Raw genomic sequence first — 18386 nt, 5'->3', positions numbered from 1 at the left:
CCGCATTCCAGGTCACGGGCGTGTCAAAGGCGTTGCGAAGGCTCTACAGCTACAGTACTGTGTGTGCCAATCTGATATACGGTGGGCTCTGTACCTGTGTAGTCCCCTTTGTTGTTGGCACGTCGGAAACCTCGTATGCCTGTGGACACAAAGGAAAGAAAAAAGAAGGAAAAACAGCCATGGCCGTCTCCGCTTTGGAGCCCAGCCCTGCAATTGCACCAGATGCTGACGGCCAATCCTTGAGATCGCGGCTGACGGCGTCCCACTGGGGAACAGAAGCACAGTCGGCGGCACTGTATTCATCCCTACAGGCTGCCTGTAAATGAGAAACGGGATGCTCCTGATTCCAGCCACAGCGATGGATGTGATTTGTCTTATGGAATCCATCTATATTTACCTGATCTCGCGGCTGCTGCGTGCATATTGCCATTTCCCCTAGCGATATTCTTCATTTCTGCTTATTCTCCGCCCATCCCCACGTCCAAAGCAGGCAAAAGGCAGCCCGGGAAGCAAACAGCGCCGCCAGCGCAGCCACAGGGTCCTCCTCATCTCATCCTGACCGATGCCCTTTTGATGCGACCCAAAAATAGCACCAGCTAGAGATGCCGCCAATGAGAGATCCGCGCCCACAGCACTGTGGAGGCGGTGCAGCCACAGTCCAGGTACCCTCACATGCGCCAAAGTAGATCTTTGCCTCTGTTTCTGCCTCTCCTCGTACTTTGTCTGCTTCCTCGCAGAATCATTTGCTGCCTTGCGTGAAGCTACGCCGCAGTGGTAAGGCTTTCTGCTGATCTTACGGCTGCTTTGTACCTGGTAGGACCCTGAGTACCCAGTCCGGAGGGGCTTTTGGACAGTGTGCACAGTGCGGTATGCCCGTGCACAGCAATCGATTTGCCTTGGCCTAGCATTTCTCTTTTCGGATACAGACGATTTGAACTCCATGGACTTTTTGGACGAATCTCTTTGTGAATCTCGGCTTACAGGCGTCCAAAATACTACGTACCAGTAAATAGCTATTCGGTGATCTACGGAGCAGCTCCGTACTCCGCACCTTTTGAGTGTCCAACCAGAGAAGCGGCAGGCCACCTGGTTTCCGTGCAACGATGCCTGCAGTGATGCCGCATCTCAGAGGCATCGATGCCCGGCAGCGCTGCGGGACAGCCGAAATGCCACGCTGCCGGCATTGTCGGTTTGTAGGTATGTAGTCTAGTTGATATCAGATACAGGCATACATTCTACTAATCTCGACAGTTGAAATAGCTTGATTTGCAGAAACCCCGCGATGCTGCAGAAAGAGATGTCGTTTGTTGATATCGGTTGCGGTGTCAACATCACTAATCCGCGCCTTGTCTTGCCAGATGCTGTCGGTTCATTGGTTTGCTTGTGTGCTACCCTTCTGATACGCGCGTGTCTCTCACTTGCAACTTGCATGTACACGTACCAAACACATCCCGCACCTCTTTTGCCTCTTCTCCAAAATTAAGTGATATTTTATCGAGGCAATTGCCACACTCTGCGTGGAAAGGCTACCACCAGATATTAAACCCGTACCTGATACGGAGCACATGTGCCAAAGGTGCGAGGCGGTGCGCCCATCTCGCTAAGCCCCTTTGGGCCGGGCGCCCCACAAAGGGATCGAGATGAAATTTCCCAACCTTGGAGGATTTTGTTCTCCTGAAATCTGTATGTACGGAGTTAGGAGTAAGTATTAGGGAGTACGTGTTCTGGCAAAGAGCGGTCTTCACAAACGCTGCGGTTCTTGCATAGCCTTCATCTCTTGCCTTGTTCCAGAAGAAGCGCATCTCGTTTGATTGCCCTCCGTCTTCCCTTTTCCTCCCTTTGGAAACGCAGATCGCGCCATCGTTGGCCCTGACCTGACTTTCTTTCGCGTGGAGCCGCAAGCCGTTTAGCGACGCATCAACTCACCTCAGGCTCGCTCTCATCCTATCACTCCTTCTCATCTCCTTTGGCTGTCTGGGCGCCCCCGTCTCGGTGAGCTGCTCCATCATGTCGGACAAGAAGAATGACGACTACGGCGTCAACCTAAGAGACCTGGGCGAGAGTGGTGATGGCGGCAAGGTCCAGACGGCGTACTCGCGCTCACCGTCGCCGCGCGGCCACTCTGGCGGCTTCGACTGGTCCAAGATCGACAACAGCCCCGGAGCCTCAGTGTTGGGTTACTGCCTGTCGTCTATCAGCATGACGGTCGTCAACAAATACGTCGTGTCTGGTTCCTCATGGAACATGAACTTTCTCTATCTTGCTATCCAAGTAATGCCCACCTCTCCGTCTTCTATGGCATCTCTCTCCCCTGAAGCACGGTTGCTAACCGAGGTACAAAACAGTCTATTGTCTGCGTAGCTGCCATTCAAGCCTGCAAGCAGGCTGGTCTGATCACCAACCTGTCTCCCTTTGATCCGGAAAAGGGAAAGAAATGTGAGCACTTATCATCCGGTCCATTGGCAAGCAGAGTTGCTCATTCTGTTTCTAGGGTTCCCCGTGTCTGTTCTTCTGGTTGGCATGATTTATACTGGCGCCAAGGCGCTTCAGTACATCTCAGTGCCCGTGTATACCATCTTTAAGAACTTGACCATCATTGTCATTGCTTACGGAGAGGTTCTCTGGTTTGGGGGAAGCGTTACCCCGACGATTCTGCTCTCCTTTGGCCTGATGATTTTCAGCTCCATTGTTGCTGCGTGGGCGGATGCCGATGCGGCCGGGCGTTCGTCAAAGGCGTCTCAGGAGTTCAGCACTCTGCAAGTGGGATATACCTGGATGGCCTTGAACGTCATCTGCCAGGCTGCCTTTGTCCTGGGCATGCGCAAGGTCATTAAGAAGATGGGCTTCAAGGACTGGGACAGTGAGTGATTGCTTCATATGCGATGAGATGCTTTAGGTGCTAACATTCTCCTTAGCCATGTTCTACAACAACTTCCTGACCATCCCTGTCCTCATCGTTGGCTCCCTTCTGGTTGAGGATTGGTCTGCCGAGAACCTGGCTCGAAACTTCCCCGAGGAGACGCGAACCAAGCTCATTATCGGCATGGTGTACTCTGGTCTGTGTGCCATTTTCATCTCCTACTCGTCTGCTTGGTGCATCCGCGTTACGTCGTCGACGACCTACTCCATGGTTGGCGCGCTGAACAAGCTGCCCATCGCCGTCAGCGGCCTCATCTTCTTCGACGCCCCCGTTACCTTTGGCAGCGTCTCCGCCATCATGATTGGATTCGTCAGCGGTCTCGTGTACGCCTGGGGCAAGGTTCGCCAGGGCGAAAAGGCCAAGATGTCGCTGCCCGTGACCAACAAGCCCGTCATGAGCGCCAGCTCCCAGAGCAACAACGACGCGTCAAATGCGTAAAGCCCCTCTAGGTTCCGAGCCAGAAACGAAAAGAGAATGATGGTGGGGGCCCCGATGGGCGGCCGGGACGGGGCATGGGAGGGATGTTGGAGTTTGAGTATTCATGGTACTATTGGGAAGCTATAGATCTTTGTGGGATTGTACTCTAGAATTGCTTGAGCCTATGCGTGAAAAGGTCGGGAGGTTATAGGGATAAAATGATGGCACTATCTTGTCACGACGATTTACGACGTTTCAGAAGCATTCGAATGATCTACTATTTACAACATCAAGACAACTATTACCGTCGTGGTATTCTGCATGAGTGTCCCATTGAGACAGGATGGCCGTGGCTCGTGAATCTCATATCTGCAACGGGCTTTTCTTCGCCTATGAGGGAAAAAAGACAGGGCGGCCATGTTCCAGAACGAAGGATCGGCACGATACCGGCGAGCGATATCTGAGAGTCGCAATTGTTCGTATGTCGATACAAGCTGGTGGCCCACGGATACGGCGGGATTCAACCTCACGTAGCAGCACTAACCAACAAGGTGGGAAATGCAGCGAGATAACAACAAGTGACATTGCAGCGAGAGCCTCTTCTCAGCTGTGCAGTTCTGCTCTGCTACCTTGTAACTTCTCCATTTGGTAGTAGTACTAGTAGCAGTATTGATCTGGCTCCCAGTAGGACTCCATATCTCTCTGCCAGATGGTGTTGGTCCAGAGAATGGGAAAAAGGCTGGTACTTGCATGTGCGAACCGCGTGTGTGTCTCTGACGACTATCATTTCCCCTGTGCTGGGGGGAACACATTCATTTGCCATGTCATCGTGCTCGAAGATGGCGGGGGAGCAGCGAGTGCTGATTTGCTGCGTTGGCAAATTTGTCTAATTTTACGAGGAGGGACGTGATGGTGCTGCGAGAGAGCGTGTGTGTGTGTAAGGCACATGCAGTCTCTTGTTTGTTACGCAATGCGGCAAATGCTGATAGACGGGACGAGCAGCAGCAACAACAAGCAAAGGGAAGAGAGCAAGAAAGTCAAGATTGGACGGCCAGTTACTCATTATCTATTCTTTTCCCTTTTGCACATCGCGTTCCATTGGTGGTGGTGGCGGCCAGTTGGTTCAGCTGAGCGAAGATTGAATGAGCCGCTTTGCTCGCCAATGGAAAGGAATGGAATGCTCTTCATCCCTCAACAACTCTTTGTGCGTCCCTTTTATTACCATAGTATGTGTGTGGTATTACCCGTGTCACTGCTCCAGTAATACTAGCAGTAGAAGCTGGCAACTGGACAAAATCTCTTTTAGACGAGAGATGATTGGATCCGGCGGGCTGGGCTGAATCTGTGGAAACGTCGTCGTCCCACGCGGGCTGCGAGGCGTTGAGTTAGTTAGGTATATGAGAGTCTAGCTAGGTAGTAGTAGTAGTTCTACTAATAGCAGTAGTCTGGTGCAAAGTCGCACCGGGTGCACTCACTGACACGGCGAGACCACGCGTCCTTGGCGCCGACTACTATTTTCGATTTCCATGTCTCGTCTTGTGTGTATGTACTATTTATTCAGTACAAGTATTTCTGCCGTAAGGACAGCCGGCGACTCGGTGAGGCAAAGAGTCAGCTCGGCGGAAGGCGGCAATTGATTGCATTACGTGTCCCCGGAACGAGTGGCAGCGCATCTGATAACTTGAAGAATACGAAGCACTGGACCGGAACGGAGCTTGACCACACCGGGTAGTTCGTATGGTTCATATGCTTGGGGATTACTACTACTGCTAGTGCTTCGTACCTGAACCCTTCAATGTTGCAACCGCAATGCTCCCATGCATTTTGAGGGCTACTAACATTAGATAGATGGAGATGCCGTACCTGTATTTAGAGTGCTTTTCTGTACCTGTGCACCTGCGGGAACGGCGGATCAACAAGCGTCGAGTAGGATTCCATCCCGACAAGGCTTCGAAAGGAAACGTGAAAAATGAGGAAAGGGCAAAGAATGGGAGGGGAACAGGGCCATTTGCGGCGCATTGTTCATGGGAATCTCATGCCCATTCCGATCCAATGCGAATCCACATTGCTGCAACACGCTCTCAAACGCCAACAAACAAGGGCCGCGTGCCTCGTGCTCTCTAGCGGGCTTCTGCAGCGGCCTTTTGGTGCCTGGATTAGCGACAATGGCTTCCATGAGGGGACCGGCGCAGGCGGCTACAGTGTCGGCGCACAGTGTCCGTACCGTCTGTCAACCAGCGCAGCGCCCCGCCCGCCTCCCGCGCCGCGGCCACTCAGCGCCTCGCAGCGCCCGACAGCACCCGAGAGCAGCCCCCCCGGCCTGCCCAAAACAGCCCAAAACAGCGGGTGGGGCGCGCGACAACATGCACTGTGCGCAGGCCCTGGTGCGCGAGCGGGCGGCTAGACCACAAGCGGCTCTAGTGCCCTGATGCTGCCCCTGGCGCCAGAAACGCGGGCCCCATCGTCAACTGGGGGGGTTCCATCTTTCTGCGTTCTTTGCAGCGGACAGTCGGCCGTTTTCTGCATGGAAGGGCAACTTGGCGCTGCTGATGCCTGTACGATACATGTACCTTGAAGTTGTTGGTCTCGGCTGGGCAGGTACTTTGGCCGCGCTGCACTGCACGGCGTCGCACTGAGGTACCTGGACCTCAATTTTTACAGCGGTCCTGCTTAGCGTCCAGTGGGCTCATGTCGCTCTGCCGCAGCCCCCCCCAAACAAGCGCAGTTCGCTCTTTCGCTTCTCACCACCCCGTTGCTTCGCCCTCTTTTTCTCTCTCTTCCTGGTCTGTTCGAGCGACAATCAATCAGCGACCCAGCAAAAGCCAGAAAGGACAGCCAAAAAGAGGAGAGAGAAAGAAAGAGAGAAAAACGATACTCCGAGCGTGTCGAGCGAAACAGCAGGAACCAGCTTTTCCCGTCCGTTCGCCTCTTTCTGCTCTTTTTTCCACCTCGACTCTCGCCAAGGCCGATGATGTCTTTCTATTCGTCTACGATCTAGCATCTGTTGTTGTTCAAACCACCCACGCTCTTTTTCTTCTATCATCTGGATTTTGGTTTTTTCTTCCGTTATTTTTTTGGTTGTTATCATCTCTGAGCTAGACTCAGTCCACTCCATTTCTCACAATTCCCGCTTGTCTTTGGATCGCTGCACGACGAGACAAGCGGCTTCCAGTTCATTCGTTTTTTTGCCGACAAATCGAACCATTCAAACCGTCATCAGCTTGGGAGAAGACAAGAGGAGGAAAAGAAGAAAGGATCGACATAATTTGACGAACACGATTGTTTCGACATTCCGAGGCCGCGATATCATCAAGTCGCCATCGTCTGTCGCATTCTTGCTCAGCCCCCCGTCGCCGACGCAAATCACCACTACGATTTGACAGGATCGAATCGGTCAGCGTCAATCGCCAAACCTATTGTTATTTCCCTCCCGAAAATCGCCACAAGTACCCATCGCCAAAGATGGACACCACATCGTTCCTCGTTGCGAGGGACCTGACGGAACTGCACGAAGGTAAGAAAAGAAGAGCGCCGTGCCTCGCCGTGGTAGCTAACCGAAAGGTCAATGGCAGTGATGAGACTGGTCCCCCGAGCTGGCGGCTGCGTTAAGTGCGACGACACATCCAAGCTCCAGTGCCCGTCCTGCAAGTCCAACGAGAGCTGCCAGTTCACCGTTCCGCTCGATTGCACGCAATGCCCGCAGTCCTTCTGTGCCGTCAACGACTCGCCCAACAACGGCGGCGGCGACAAAGGCAGCAGCGGGCCCAGCGCTGGCCCCATTGCCGGCGGTGTCGTCGGCGGCATTGCTGCCATTGCCATCATCACCTATCTAGTCTGGAGATTCCTCATCAAGCCCAAGAGGCGGCTCTCCCAGTCGGTGTACGGAGTCGAAGAGAGCGCCATCCCGGGCGGCGAGAAGAACGGCAACCGCGTCACCCGCCGCGGATCGACGCACACCGTCCACTCCATCGCCTCGACCGTCCTCACGCGCGCCTCCAACATCATCCAGATCGCTTACATTCCCGGCGTCACCAACCGAGCCACGCCTGCGTCACCCAACGTCCTGGTCCCCCCTGTTCCGCCGATCCCCATGCACCACACCGAAGGCTACCGCGACTCGTCGGCCGATAACCCCCATTTCTTCGTTCCCGGCAACCTGCGGGACTCGACCTACTCCGGCATCTCCGCCTTCTCAGACCGCACCTCGTTTGCTCCGCCTCGCTCCAGCATCGCGTCCACCATCTTTGGCGGCGGCAAGCAGCAGGTCCTGACGCCGGCCCAAACTGGCATGCGGGCCAAGCCCACCATGGTCAGCGTCAAATCCGGCTCGAGCTCGCCCAACACGCCTCCGGTTCCCAGCCTCGACTTGGACAAGTTCAGCTCTTCCCAGCACCTGCGACCTCAGAGCGCGGCAAGCAACTTTAGCGTCGGCTCTACGTTCCTCAACAATGCCAATACCGTCACCCCGGCTCGTGCTCAGGTCGTCAAGGTGGGCGGCTCCGGACTGAGGATGGTGGAGATTGCCTCCAAGCCGGATGGCAGCTCATCCATCTCAAAATCACCAAGCTCAGCAAGCAGCAAAACCCCTCCCACGAGCTCGGGAGAAACAACGACAGCCGACCAGGGGCCGTTCTCCGACCCTCCGGACCCGTCGACGCCCCAAATCTCCGTCGAGGCTCCCTCACCTAGCAGAGAGAGGTCGTCTACCAAAGAGAACGACGTCAGATCTGGTTCCCAAAAGCGTGAATCTAGCCCATTTGGCGATGAGCACGAAACCAAGGACTGAGCGGTCACGTTTTGATGGCTTTCTATTTACACATTCATATTCATGGGTGAAGTGATATGTGGACCTTATTTTCTTTGTTTTTTCCCCTCCATTTCCTCTACATCTGATTTCTACTTTTCGTACTATATTTTTTTGGAGACCCCTGCTTTCTTGAGCGATGAGAGAAGATCTTCAAATTACGGGTTACGGCGTCTTTGATCGGGACAAATGTCGCAGGGATTTGATATGACAGATGGCGGCACGGCTTGAAGCAGCAAAATGCGGACATTTATTGGTGTGCTCGATTTTGACTATCTTGAATAGAAACGATTACTGGCACTCGATCTGATGTTGTGACGCTGAGTCGAGGCATGGCGCTGGTGAACTGTACGAAGGGCTTCACCTCTTGTGTAGGGAAGAGTGACTGAGACAGTGGCCGCGTGTCAACCTTTTCGACTCCCTTGCGTGGCATATCATGAGAAGGACGTAGACAGCGAGTCGCCTGTTGGCATGAACAACAGCATGAGGGCAGCTCAAGGGGTTTTCAAGGCCAAAGAGGCGGTCAGCCACTGTTTATAAAGAGAAGATTTTGTTGTGATTTATCATTGAAGCCAGATGTTGTCTGTCAAAGAGATGAGATGACGATGATTTCCATGTACGGCTTATTATTTCATCATCTTGACTCGTTTACTCATTTGCATTTCATTTCATTTCATCAATTCTAGAAGCAATTTTATTACCTGTTCGTACCTATTTTTGGCAGCAATACTGTCGGGGTCTGCTGGAGGAGACATGTGAAACTTGGACGAGGACCTGCCACCCCTTTTGTAGATTGCAGAAAGTACCTACCTACTAAACAGCAGTCACTTTCAATTTCGGCTTGGCCCAATTTGTTTCTTTATCGCTTATCTGCATTGCAAGAGATCCGGGATTAATAGAAGAAGAAAAACTCATCTGGTGTCTTTTTGTTTTCTCCTTTTTTTTGACACGCGGGATTGGATAGAAGTAATATGCCGGGTTCATAATGAGAATGATGCTAGTATTGCTGGACGGGGATATGGAGGCAGGGGGTGGTGAATGGAAATAGATTTGGCTAATTTTGCATGGGGATTGCTTTTTGGTTCTTTTCGTCGTTTCGGTTTTGTCACATCTAATCTTCGACAATGTTAGAAAAAACAATCCGATGAAGATTTCTGTAGAAGATTCGGACGGGTGGTCCGACTGCCGTTATCAATCTTCATCCACGATGGTATTTCATCCAGCTAAAAGAGTTTCCAACGTGACACCCTCAAAACCAAAACTAACTGCTTACACCCAAAACTCAAAATCACCGGTGCCCATCAAAAGTTCTCAGATCAAGCTTTTACCCCTTCTCCCATATCTATCAATCTACCTATCTTGTGTACAGATACCTATCTTTCAAGCCCATCGGTATTAGACACAAAGGCAGGAGTAATTAGAACAGGGGGGACCGTGTGTATCCACACTTCCTGAGCAGCCCGGGCTCAAAACAGCAGGTAAACTCAAAAAAAACTCACACGCCATCAACTTTTTGGTCGCTTTTTTGACGACGACAAGTTCCAAAGCAATCCACATGTGACAATTTTTCGGTGTTTATGACTGGCTACATCGTAACTTCTTATTTGTTTTTTTTTTGTTTTTTTTTTCCTCTCGAGTTGACATTTTACCGGTTTTATTAACCGGGGAAGCGAATCTGTAAAGAGAGGAAAACTCTGCCATCGAAGAAAAATGAGGGTTTTGCCTCACAAGTGAATGTGGTTGGATTATGCCATGTGCTGTACGGGAAGTTGGGCCAGCGAGGGAATAGGTGGAAAGGGGAGACTTTGTAGAGGTCATTGTCGCCTTTGATATGTCAGGACAAACGTTAGCTATAGCATTCATGAGTTATTTCATTGACCACGAGTAGTCCATATAGCTCCAATCCGTTCAATCTTCTCCAGTTATACCGCTCAGCCTCACAAGTCACAACGTGCAATGCCTCATCGAGAGCCACATGACAGATACTACAAGTAAGTCAGAACCAAAATCCACAATCATCTTCACAGTAACACGTTCTACTATTTCCCATACGACCCGTCAATAAATATCCACAAACAAACAGTCAGAAATGTCCCCCAGTCCGGAAGACCTTTCCGTTGCACATCCCTACTCCACCAGGATGGGCAGGCAGCCCACCCCATCTCGTTTCTCCTCCAAAAGGTCAATATGATTGAATAGTACTGGGTAATCATCCATTGATTTCACGAGTTTGTACAGATCGCTACAGCAATTTGCATGTCGATCACGACTGGAAAAGCTCCATCTTGTCCCATGCCCTCCCATGTCTCGTAGATTTGCGTCCTTTCTCCTGACAAGCACATGCAAATCTCTAATGCTGCAAGATCTCGTCATGTGAAAAGAGATACGCTTGATCCGTCAGCGTTTGACGCCCGCAACACCGACCGCACCATTACATCATTTTTTTGAAAATCCACGTGTCTTTCAATTGTAGACATTCAGAGGATGTGATGACAATAACTTCAGGAGACTCGGACGGCTACAAAGAGTCAAACTTTCACGTCCATTTTCAGCACCTTGAGATACGGCTACCTTACAGTAAATCATCGAAAGCTCGAAGACGTCGCCATCGCTGAAACGTCAATGCCATGTAGATTTTCATTCTTGCTTTCGTCTTGCTCTGTTCATTTCTCTGATGTTGTTTGTTGTTTCCACAGACAAAGGGTAGCACAGGCCATACCTCATCCTCGCTTTCACTTACAAGACAAAGGGAGACAGCAGACGAAACGTCTTTGAGGAACAAGGGCACAAGTCAGATAGTAGTGGTAGCCTCTAGCATTCAACATCCTCTTCTTCCATACCATTGTCGTCTAGAAACCGAAGCTTTCTCCAAGAAACAAAGGGGAAAAAAAAAACAAAAACTGAAACGAGCACACACATTGTGGAGGATAAATAAAGATATAAACAGATTCGACAAAGAAATCCAACAAGATATCGCTATCAAACACCCATCCATGACATGTGCCAAAAGACGTGTACGGTGAATTTACTTTTTATAACCCAAAAAGAACAGGGGAGCAGGTAGAGATGGAATTGTCGAAAGTCGGCAAGAGATGGTAATAGCGAGAAGAAGAAGAAGAAGAGTAAGAAGAAGAAGCAAGACTCGAACCAAAAGGGACTCCTGGAACACCCGCGACCATCCATTCCATGTCTGTAGGGGGGTTTTAAATGAACGCAAGAGAGAGTAAGAAATGGTAATGACGCAGGGGTAACAAGGAGAGGCGCTACAAGCATTGAAGGAATGAAGGCAGCAGTTTGGCATCGGCCAGTGCATATTAGAAATCGTCGGGTAGGAGCCAGAGAAGAAACAGAGTGAACCGTCTCCCTCCAGGTAATATCATCAATGAGCACCGTCAGGTTATCCAGTAGTAAGTAGTAGCAGTATAAACATTGGTAAGAGACCAGCGCCGCGAAATGATGCCACCACTTTTTTTTCCCCTTTTTTCTTGGTTTGTTCGGATGTGTGTATGACTTGTGCGGGTGTAGGCGTCCCCAGGTGGTTCGTACGCCTTGCGCCAATCGAGGAGCCGTGAGGTGTAACATAATAAAGATGCTTTTCTCTGTTTATTTCTTGTTGCCGAATGTCGTCGTCATCATGTACCAATATGGCAAGCCCACCAAGCAGCCGGAAGAGGGGCAGAAGCAGAGCGCCAGCTCGTCTGCTGCCAACGTATGACATATACCAGGATCCAGTCTATTCCGTTCGAGGAGGACAAGTCCCAGTAGAGGAGGATGCTGGGTTCGATGAGGAGAAGCACAAAGGGGAGAGGAAAAAGGAAGAAAAACGAGGCATGCGCGACTAGGCGCGCGCCTCATCCAACAGAACCCCAGTCCTCAAAAGGGCTCTCTGTCGCGAGTTGGAATCGTGTGAACGAGTGAGAGCCGCTCATAAGACAATGCACTTGGACTTGCCGTCCTTGCCCTCCTTGCCGCGCCGGTAGCGGTGCGTGTCTCGGCCTGCTCCGCCCGCATCGCCATTGCTTGTTCGGGCTCGGCCGCTGGCGCCCGCCGGGGGTCGCGAGGCCTGCTGGCGCTGCCGGCGTAGGATCCTGACGACGTCGTAGAAGGCCTTTTCGACATTGATGCAGTTCTTGGCCGAGGCCTCGACAAACTCGCAGCCAAGCTCGCGGGCCAGGGCGTGCCCCTCCTGGGTCGATACCTCGCGCTCGGTGACCCTGTCGCTCTTGTTGCCGACCAGCATGATGGGCACGGGCAGCTGCGGGCTGGCGGCGGACAGAGGCGAGCCGGGATATGAGGGCGAGGAGGCTACCGACTCCTTGACGCGCTGGATCTGGTGGTGGAAGCGCTTGATGCGGGTAAAGGACGAGCGGGATGCGATGCTGTAGACGAGGACGAAGCCCTCACCGTCTCGGATCCATTGGTCTCGCAGCGCTGTGTATTCCTCCTGGCCGGCCGTGTCGAGAACCTCGAGCATGCAGGGCTGGCCGTCGATGACGACCTGCTTGCGGTACGAATCCTCAATCGTCGGGTCGTACTGTAGACGTCGAACGTTAGCCAAGAAAAAGTTGCATCCAATGCATCGCTCGTCTCGCTCTGGGCGGATGGGAGCTTCCTGTTGCTCTGCCCCTCATGCGCTACCGCCGCGGAGGCTGTCCGCCCAATCGGTCAGGAGAGGGGAAGAAAGAGTCGGTGATTTCTCCTCCCTGTTCCATCTCCCACGCCTCTCCCTCCCCTTTCGCCTGTTTCTTCTTTTGTGTTCCTTTTCTTTTCCTTCGAAAATGCTGGTTTGATTCGGAAGAGGGGGGTTTGAATGCTTACCGTCTCGACGAAATGCTGCAGACACAGCTGGATGGTCAAGGCCGTCTTGCCGACACCACCGTCTCCCAGCACCACCAGCTTGTACAGCACCATTCTGCCCGCCATGATGGGCGCAAAGTCAGAGCGGTTGAGCGACCGAGCTCAGACAGGCAATCCTCGGGTTATGGTTGATGGCCGGCGAATCCAAGAGCCCGCTAGCGGCGCTGCGAAGGGAGGGAAGGGGGGGATATGGATGGATGATTTGAAGCCGAAGCAAGGCAGCAGATGCAAGAGGCACTGGCGAGGCGGAGCAGCGCTGGACGGGGACACGGGAGGCCAAAGAGCGCAGCGACGGAGGCGAGCAATGGGGCGGCGACGGGATGCTGCTGTCTGGTGCGAAGCGGTGCAATTGGGGAATCTGGACCAGGCGGAATGGCGGTTTTGTCTGGGGATGAATGGATGTTTGTGGCAGCTCTAGTGGTTCTAGTTCAGTCCAGTTCAGCAAGCCGGAGATCAAGTGCTTTGGCTTTGGGCGTCTCTGGAGCTGGTCCAGTGGACTTTTGGGTGGAGCAGCAGGTGTGGGTTGTGGCGGGTCCCGGCTTTGGATTTGGGATAGCAGGCGTCGAGCTTGGCCACAGGGCATTTGATTGCTGATAGGGGGGGGCCTCTTTGAGGGCTGGCCGCTGTAGGAATAGCCTGGAGGTCAAGTACCTTGTTACTTAGCTGCAGGTGGCGCGTGCTAACATGAACGGAGAGGACAGGCAGGGTTCGTGTTTTTTTTTGGCCCAGGGCGACATGGAGAGACTGGTATAATCACCCATCAATATCAGGTAGCAGCATGCAATGCCATGTAATGCAGTGCGCAAAACGTGGGTACGGAGCAGGTTAATTGATGCATGGACGGAGCGGACGCCAGTTGCAGAGCGAGCAGCAGCAGAGATGCAGCTGGATAAACAAGTCGAGTGCTATTTGCGGAGAGGCTAAAATCTGAACTCAACTCGAGCTGGTGCCATTGGATTGGATTCCAGTTGATTGATTGATTGATTGATTGGAGCTCAACGGTTGCTTGTTGAGGCGCGCAGGTACAGATACTTGGTAATATGCTTCATGTTCCTTGCAAGTTCGACATGCTGCAGCGCCGGACTCTTGCGCAGCGCCAAGCTGGACGCGCAGCTGGAGCAGCCAAATGCGCTGAGCAACATCCAAAAGGACGCAGTGCGAGGCTACAGGCATGAATACTAAATCAATTCCATTCTCTTGACCATCATGGCAGCCTGGCAGGTCAGAGGTAACGGTACAGGCGCAGGCATGTACATGTACAGGTACAGGCATTCGCAGTCCGCTCAATGATCCCCTATTCTCATCCCCCTCCCAAGGCCCCCAGCCGGGCAAGGAGGCTGGCTGTCCGTCTGCAGCCTGCGTCCGCCGGTATCGTATCACACTCCTGCACAGCGCAGGGTTCAGCATTTTTCTCTAAAATTCTCGCACGCCGTTGGCGGGACATGGATTAGGTTGAGCTTTCTGCGGCCCCGACAGCCATGCGGCCAAAGCGTCTGGGGCGGCTCTTTGGGCTTGCTCTTGTTCTTGCTCTTTGTCTGGCTGGCTGCTGCGGACGCTAACTGTTAGGAAGGGAGCCCCAGCGGTACTAGGTACTAGGCGTGTACTAGGTAAGTAGTCGTAGTACCTTAGCTGCAGCTGCAGCTGTGGGGGGGAAGAAGAAGAGAGGAGAACGCTGGGGACGCTTGGGGGAGTGAGAGAGGGGGATGCTGTGAGCGAGCGAGTTGAAGCGAATTGGATGGGTTCAAATGGCGATATCTGCGCAAAGCATTGAAGTACAGGTACCACGGCTGCAGCCGGTGAATCGAGAGGTTACCTTACAGAATCGCTGCGAATGCGAGCAAAGTCCTGGTACATACTGATCCGGCCCGCCGTTACGCTCGGATTATGTCAGAGTGCGACAACAAGGGATTGGACTTCAACCTTGAAAGCCATTGGCACTCTGAAGGCGCGCCTACATGTACCTAAATAAAGAACGTCCACGAGACTCCGTCGAGTGGGATTCCCTTGACATGTCTGAGCATCGACATGAAGAGAAAGTCCGAGCTGGAAACAAAAGGCAAAGGCGAGGCCGTTCTGTGCCCTTTCAGCAGCACCTGGCTTTAGGTACCTGCCCGTACCGGCCTGTATCAGAGTTGAGACTTCATCGACCGGCAGCGGTGCTACCCGACAGACCTGGGCAGCCCTGAGCGGGATGAGATGCCTTATACTACTACTACTGCAAGGCCGTGGCAGCTGGAATCTCATCTGGTGTCCATGCTGGTTCCATAATCCTCCGAGCAGCGGAAACACACCGAGCGCCGGCACCAGTGCGCAGCATGGCTCTCTATATGTACAGTATCCAGGCCGCAGGATCGATATCCTTTCGCTACCTACCCCGGGGTTGTTGGTACTTGCCAAAGTGCCTACTCAACCGCATGTGCTGCATGTACCTCTTACGAAGCACCGGTTACGGCAATTTGGATCACCGCTTTCCTGCCTGCTCTTTGTGAGCTTTGAACCGTTCAGCCACATCAACGGTTGGGCAGGGCTTCGCCTCTCCCTCGTCCTCTCTCCTCCTCCATGCCCTGCTCAGCACGAATCGGCCAGCCGCCGGCGTGGACATCACTCCGTCCCATGTTAGCCAACCGCCGTCGAACGCCTCCCTCCCCGACTCGACCCAGCCGAACCAGTCGGAAGCTCCTCGTGGCATGGGATACAAGTGGTCTGGTATATGCAGCAGCAAGCCCGCCGTCTTGCTGCCATCACACGAGCACGACATGTGCCAACCTGCGGGGCCCGAAACCCCAGCTTGCCCAGTCCCAGGCCTTCGCTCAGCTCGCGCTCGCAAACCTGGCTGCAATTCTGCCAGTCGGGCGAGCATCCTGACGCTCTGCCACTCTGCCCTTTGCCGGGGCGACCCGAACGCCCACGAGCGTCTGCCGCCAAAGCGTCCAATGGCCCGCCATGCTTTCAAGCACACGCTCGAGCCCCGGCGCTGCGCCTTTCCAGGCTGAACGCGCTGCTGCTGCCTCCCCTTGCTGCTGCTGCTGCTGCTGCTGCTGCTGTTGCTGGCTAGAACCTGCTCGACCAAGCAGGCTTGTGGCAAAAAGCAGCACTGTTCTCGCACAAAGTTCAGCGTCGCCCATGTCCATCGAGTACTACGACTACGGCCGCCGGCGAGAGCGCTGCTGCATCCGTAGCGCGGAGCCATGGCGGAAGCGAACGTGCGCCCATGCCAGCAGAGCCGGAAGCATGGCTGCAGCTTCAGCGGCGAGCCTCTCAGAAGCCGTCGATCTGCACCGCCGGCTGAGCTAGCGGTCGGAACCGCAGCTTCAGACGCTCAACGGGCAGCCGAGCGCCTACTTGTGCGAGCAGCGGTGCTACTATTGGGTACTAGTCCTACGGAGCACGACGCTGGGTGCTCTGCTGGTGCTATGTATGAGTTATCAGTATGTATCAGCCGGCCTGATCGCGTACAAGTACTCCAGACTGGCCATGCTGCCGTCCTGAGATCCCAGCAACGCCGCTATCAGAACGTGCAGACAAGGGCCATGAGCTCAATGGTCTGATTCTTTGCTGCTGGTCCCTATGGCAGCACTCCGTGTGTATGTACTACGGCACCACGTCGTCCATGGCCGGCATCGACTCGGAAAACTGGACGAAAGGCGGAACGGCGAGAATCGAGGGACTGGCCGCTTATGCCATAACTTGTCAGGGTCGCAAGCATACATACATACCTGCTCGTACGTCGTACCTATGGAGCATCAGCAGCAGACCTGGAGGCAGCGGCAAGACCATGTTTGCATGTGCATACATACGGACGATACAGGCGTCGTTTTGCCACCTCAGCGTCTCCTTTCGGAAACCATTTCCGCCCCGAACCTGACGCTTCTGCCCAAGTGCCCAACTTTCCGTTTGGAGAAACATCCTTCCAGTCACTCGCGTCCGCATCGCCCATTTACAGTATGCATACGGCCGTGCGTGAACCGGGGGGGTTCACATAGGACGAACCCACCGCAGAGTAAGCTGTGGATGTAGTCTCCTCCTTCATGCTGCCAGAGTCGGTATGTATGTGGCCTGCCTTTCGTGTGAGATGACAGCTGCCATGTCCCTTGTGCTGAAAATGCCCGCTTAACAGCTCGTCAGCCGCTTACACGCACCACGCAGCCCTCGCAAGTGCAGTGCGGTGTTAGTACTCCGTGTGCAGCATCTCATACTTGGCATATTAGGTATCTCGTTTGAGACGAAAGGCCAAAGAGCTCACGTCTGCCGGCGACTACTACGAAGTACCATATTCGCCATGTCACCACAGCCCGCTATTTCGGCATAGATCTAGACTATACCTTGCAGTCTTCGGACCCTTATATTGGGCTGAGACCAAAGCCGCCGCAAGCTGGCCGTGCCGGGCGATCCAGGACGAATACATGCAGCGGTCCCTCGCCTTAACCAGGAAGAAGGCGAATCTGATCCTTTGTCTCCGAGGGCGGCATTCGACAACCAGCATCTGTGCGGATATGCCCCCCAACCACCCGCCGCGTGCGTGGGAGCCTAGCCTAGCTTTGCTGAGGACGTGGAGCAACGACCCGCAGCGGCAGGCCGCAAACTGCAGCCCCTCAACACGCAGCCGACGACGCCGATGAAGACGATGGCACTGAGGGTTGGCGGGCAATACCCTGATCGTCTGCTCTGTAGTACTTCGTATTACTTCGCATGTACAACGGTTTGGACAGCTACGTTCCTGATACGAAGTACAAGCCCTGGCAACCATTGCGAGCAACATATCACTGTACCTCCGTCTAAGCACGGGTATCACTTACGCCGCAACCTTGCGCTTGCGGCTCTTTGCAAAGTACGAGCAAACACAGGACGTCGGCACTACCAACCGCCTTACTGCCCTGCTCTTTTCCTCCTCCAATAGCGTCTTATGCAGATACTACGTGGAAGTCTGCTCAAGCTGCTCGTCGGACTTGCACAGCCTTATATCCAAATACGTTTTCAAATCGTCAGCCAAGAGAGAGTCACGCCCGTCGGGGATCATCTTGCGTCTGTCGCTTATGAGCGGCGCAATATTCACCACTTCGAGTTGGCAACTACAAACCGTCTCTCTCATCCATTGGCTGCTTGATGCTGGCCGAAGAACGTGCTACTACCTACGAGATCACGAGGTCGACCACCTACTGACACGCTGATTCTGACGGCAAACATGCATGCTACATATTGCTACCGTGCACAAGAAACTTGCAATCTTTCCTCTGATTACTGTAGCACTGCGTCAGCGCGGGGAAGCATGTCGTTGTGGTCAAGGCTCCCTTTCCCGGTCTGGCAACCGAGCTTATCCGGTTGTCATCTTGGGCTAACCGCTCTCCCATCCCACGTCTTCCCTGCATACCGGAACGCGGGTGATGCTGA

At 53.5% G+C, this 18386-nt stretch overlaps 4 protein-coding genes across 4 annotated transcripts; 2 read left to right on the top strand and 2 right to left on the bottom strand.

Moving 5' to 3' along the window:
* Positions 1-1779: 1779 nt before the first annotated feature.
* Positions 1780-3541, top strand: BBK36DRAFT_1134534 (UDP-galactose transporter). The gene is made up of 6 exons (XM_024892343.1): positions 1780-1917; positions 1972-2271; positions 2346-2436; positions 2492-2860; positions 2916-3360; positions 3411-3541. The coding sequence occupies exons 2-5, from the start codon at positions 2008-2010 to the stop codon at positions 3356-3358; spliced, it is 1167 nt and encodes a 388-aa protein (XP_024752023.1). The 5' UTR covers positions 1780-1917; positions 1972-2007; the 3' UTR covers positions 3359-3360; positions 3411-3541.
* A 3258-nt stretch (positions 3542-6799) lies between these two features.
* BBK36DRAFT_1112289 (hypothetical protein) lies at positions 6800-8123 on the top strand (the record flags this gene model as incomplete). The annotated part of the gene is made up of 2 exons (XM_024889795.1): positions 6800-6851; positions 6910-8123. 2 exons carry the CDS (start codon positions 6800-6802, stop codon positions 8121-8123), a joined length of 1266 nt encoding a protein of 421 aa, XP_024752022.1.
* Positions 8124-12066: 3943 nt separating this feature from the next.
* BBK36DRAFT_1112218 (ras-domain-containing protein) lies at positions 12067-13064 on the bottom strand (the record flags this gene model as incomplete). Its single annotated transcript, XM_024889788.1, has 2 exons — positions 12067-12675; positions 12960-13064. The coding sequence occupies 2 exons, from the start codon at positions 13062-13064 to the stop codon at positions 12067-12069; spliced, it is 714 nt and encodes a 237-aa protein (XP_024752021.1).
* Positions 13065-15459: 2395 nt separating this feature from the next.
* Positions 15460-16775, bottom strand: BBK36DRAFT_1191605 (hypothetical protein; the record flags this gene model as incomplete). The annotated part of the gene is made up of 4 exons (XM_024896726.1): positions 15460-15701; positions 15828-16288; positions 16591-16665; positions 16732-16775. 4 exons carry the CDS (start codon positions 16773-16775, stop codon positions 15460-15462), a joined length of 822 nt encoding a protein of 273 aa, XP_024752020.1.
* Between the last annotated feature and the right edge of the window lie 1611 nt (positions 16776-18386).

The sequence above is a fragment of the Trichoderma citrinoviride genome (genome assembly GCF_003025115.1).
Source record: "Trichoderma citrinoviride strain TUCIM 6016 unplaced genomic scaffold BBK36scaffold_3, whole genome shotgun sequence".
Classification (NCBI taxonomy): domain Eukaryota; kingdom Fungi; phylum Ascomycota; class Sordariomycetes; order Hypocreales; family Hypocreaceae; genus Trichoderma; species Trichoderma citrinoviride.
The sequence above is the reverse complement of the archived record's forward strand: the minus strand, read 5'-3'. Positions and strand labels throughout refer to the sequence as shown.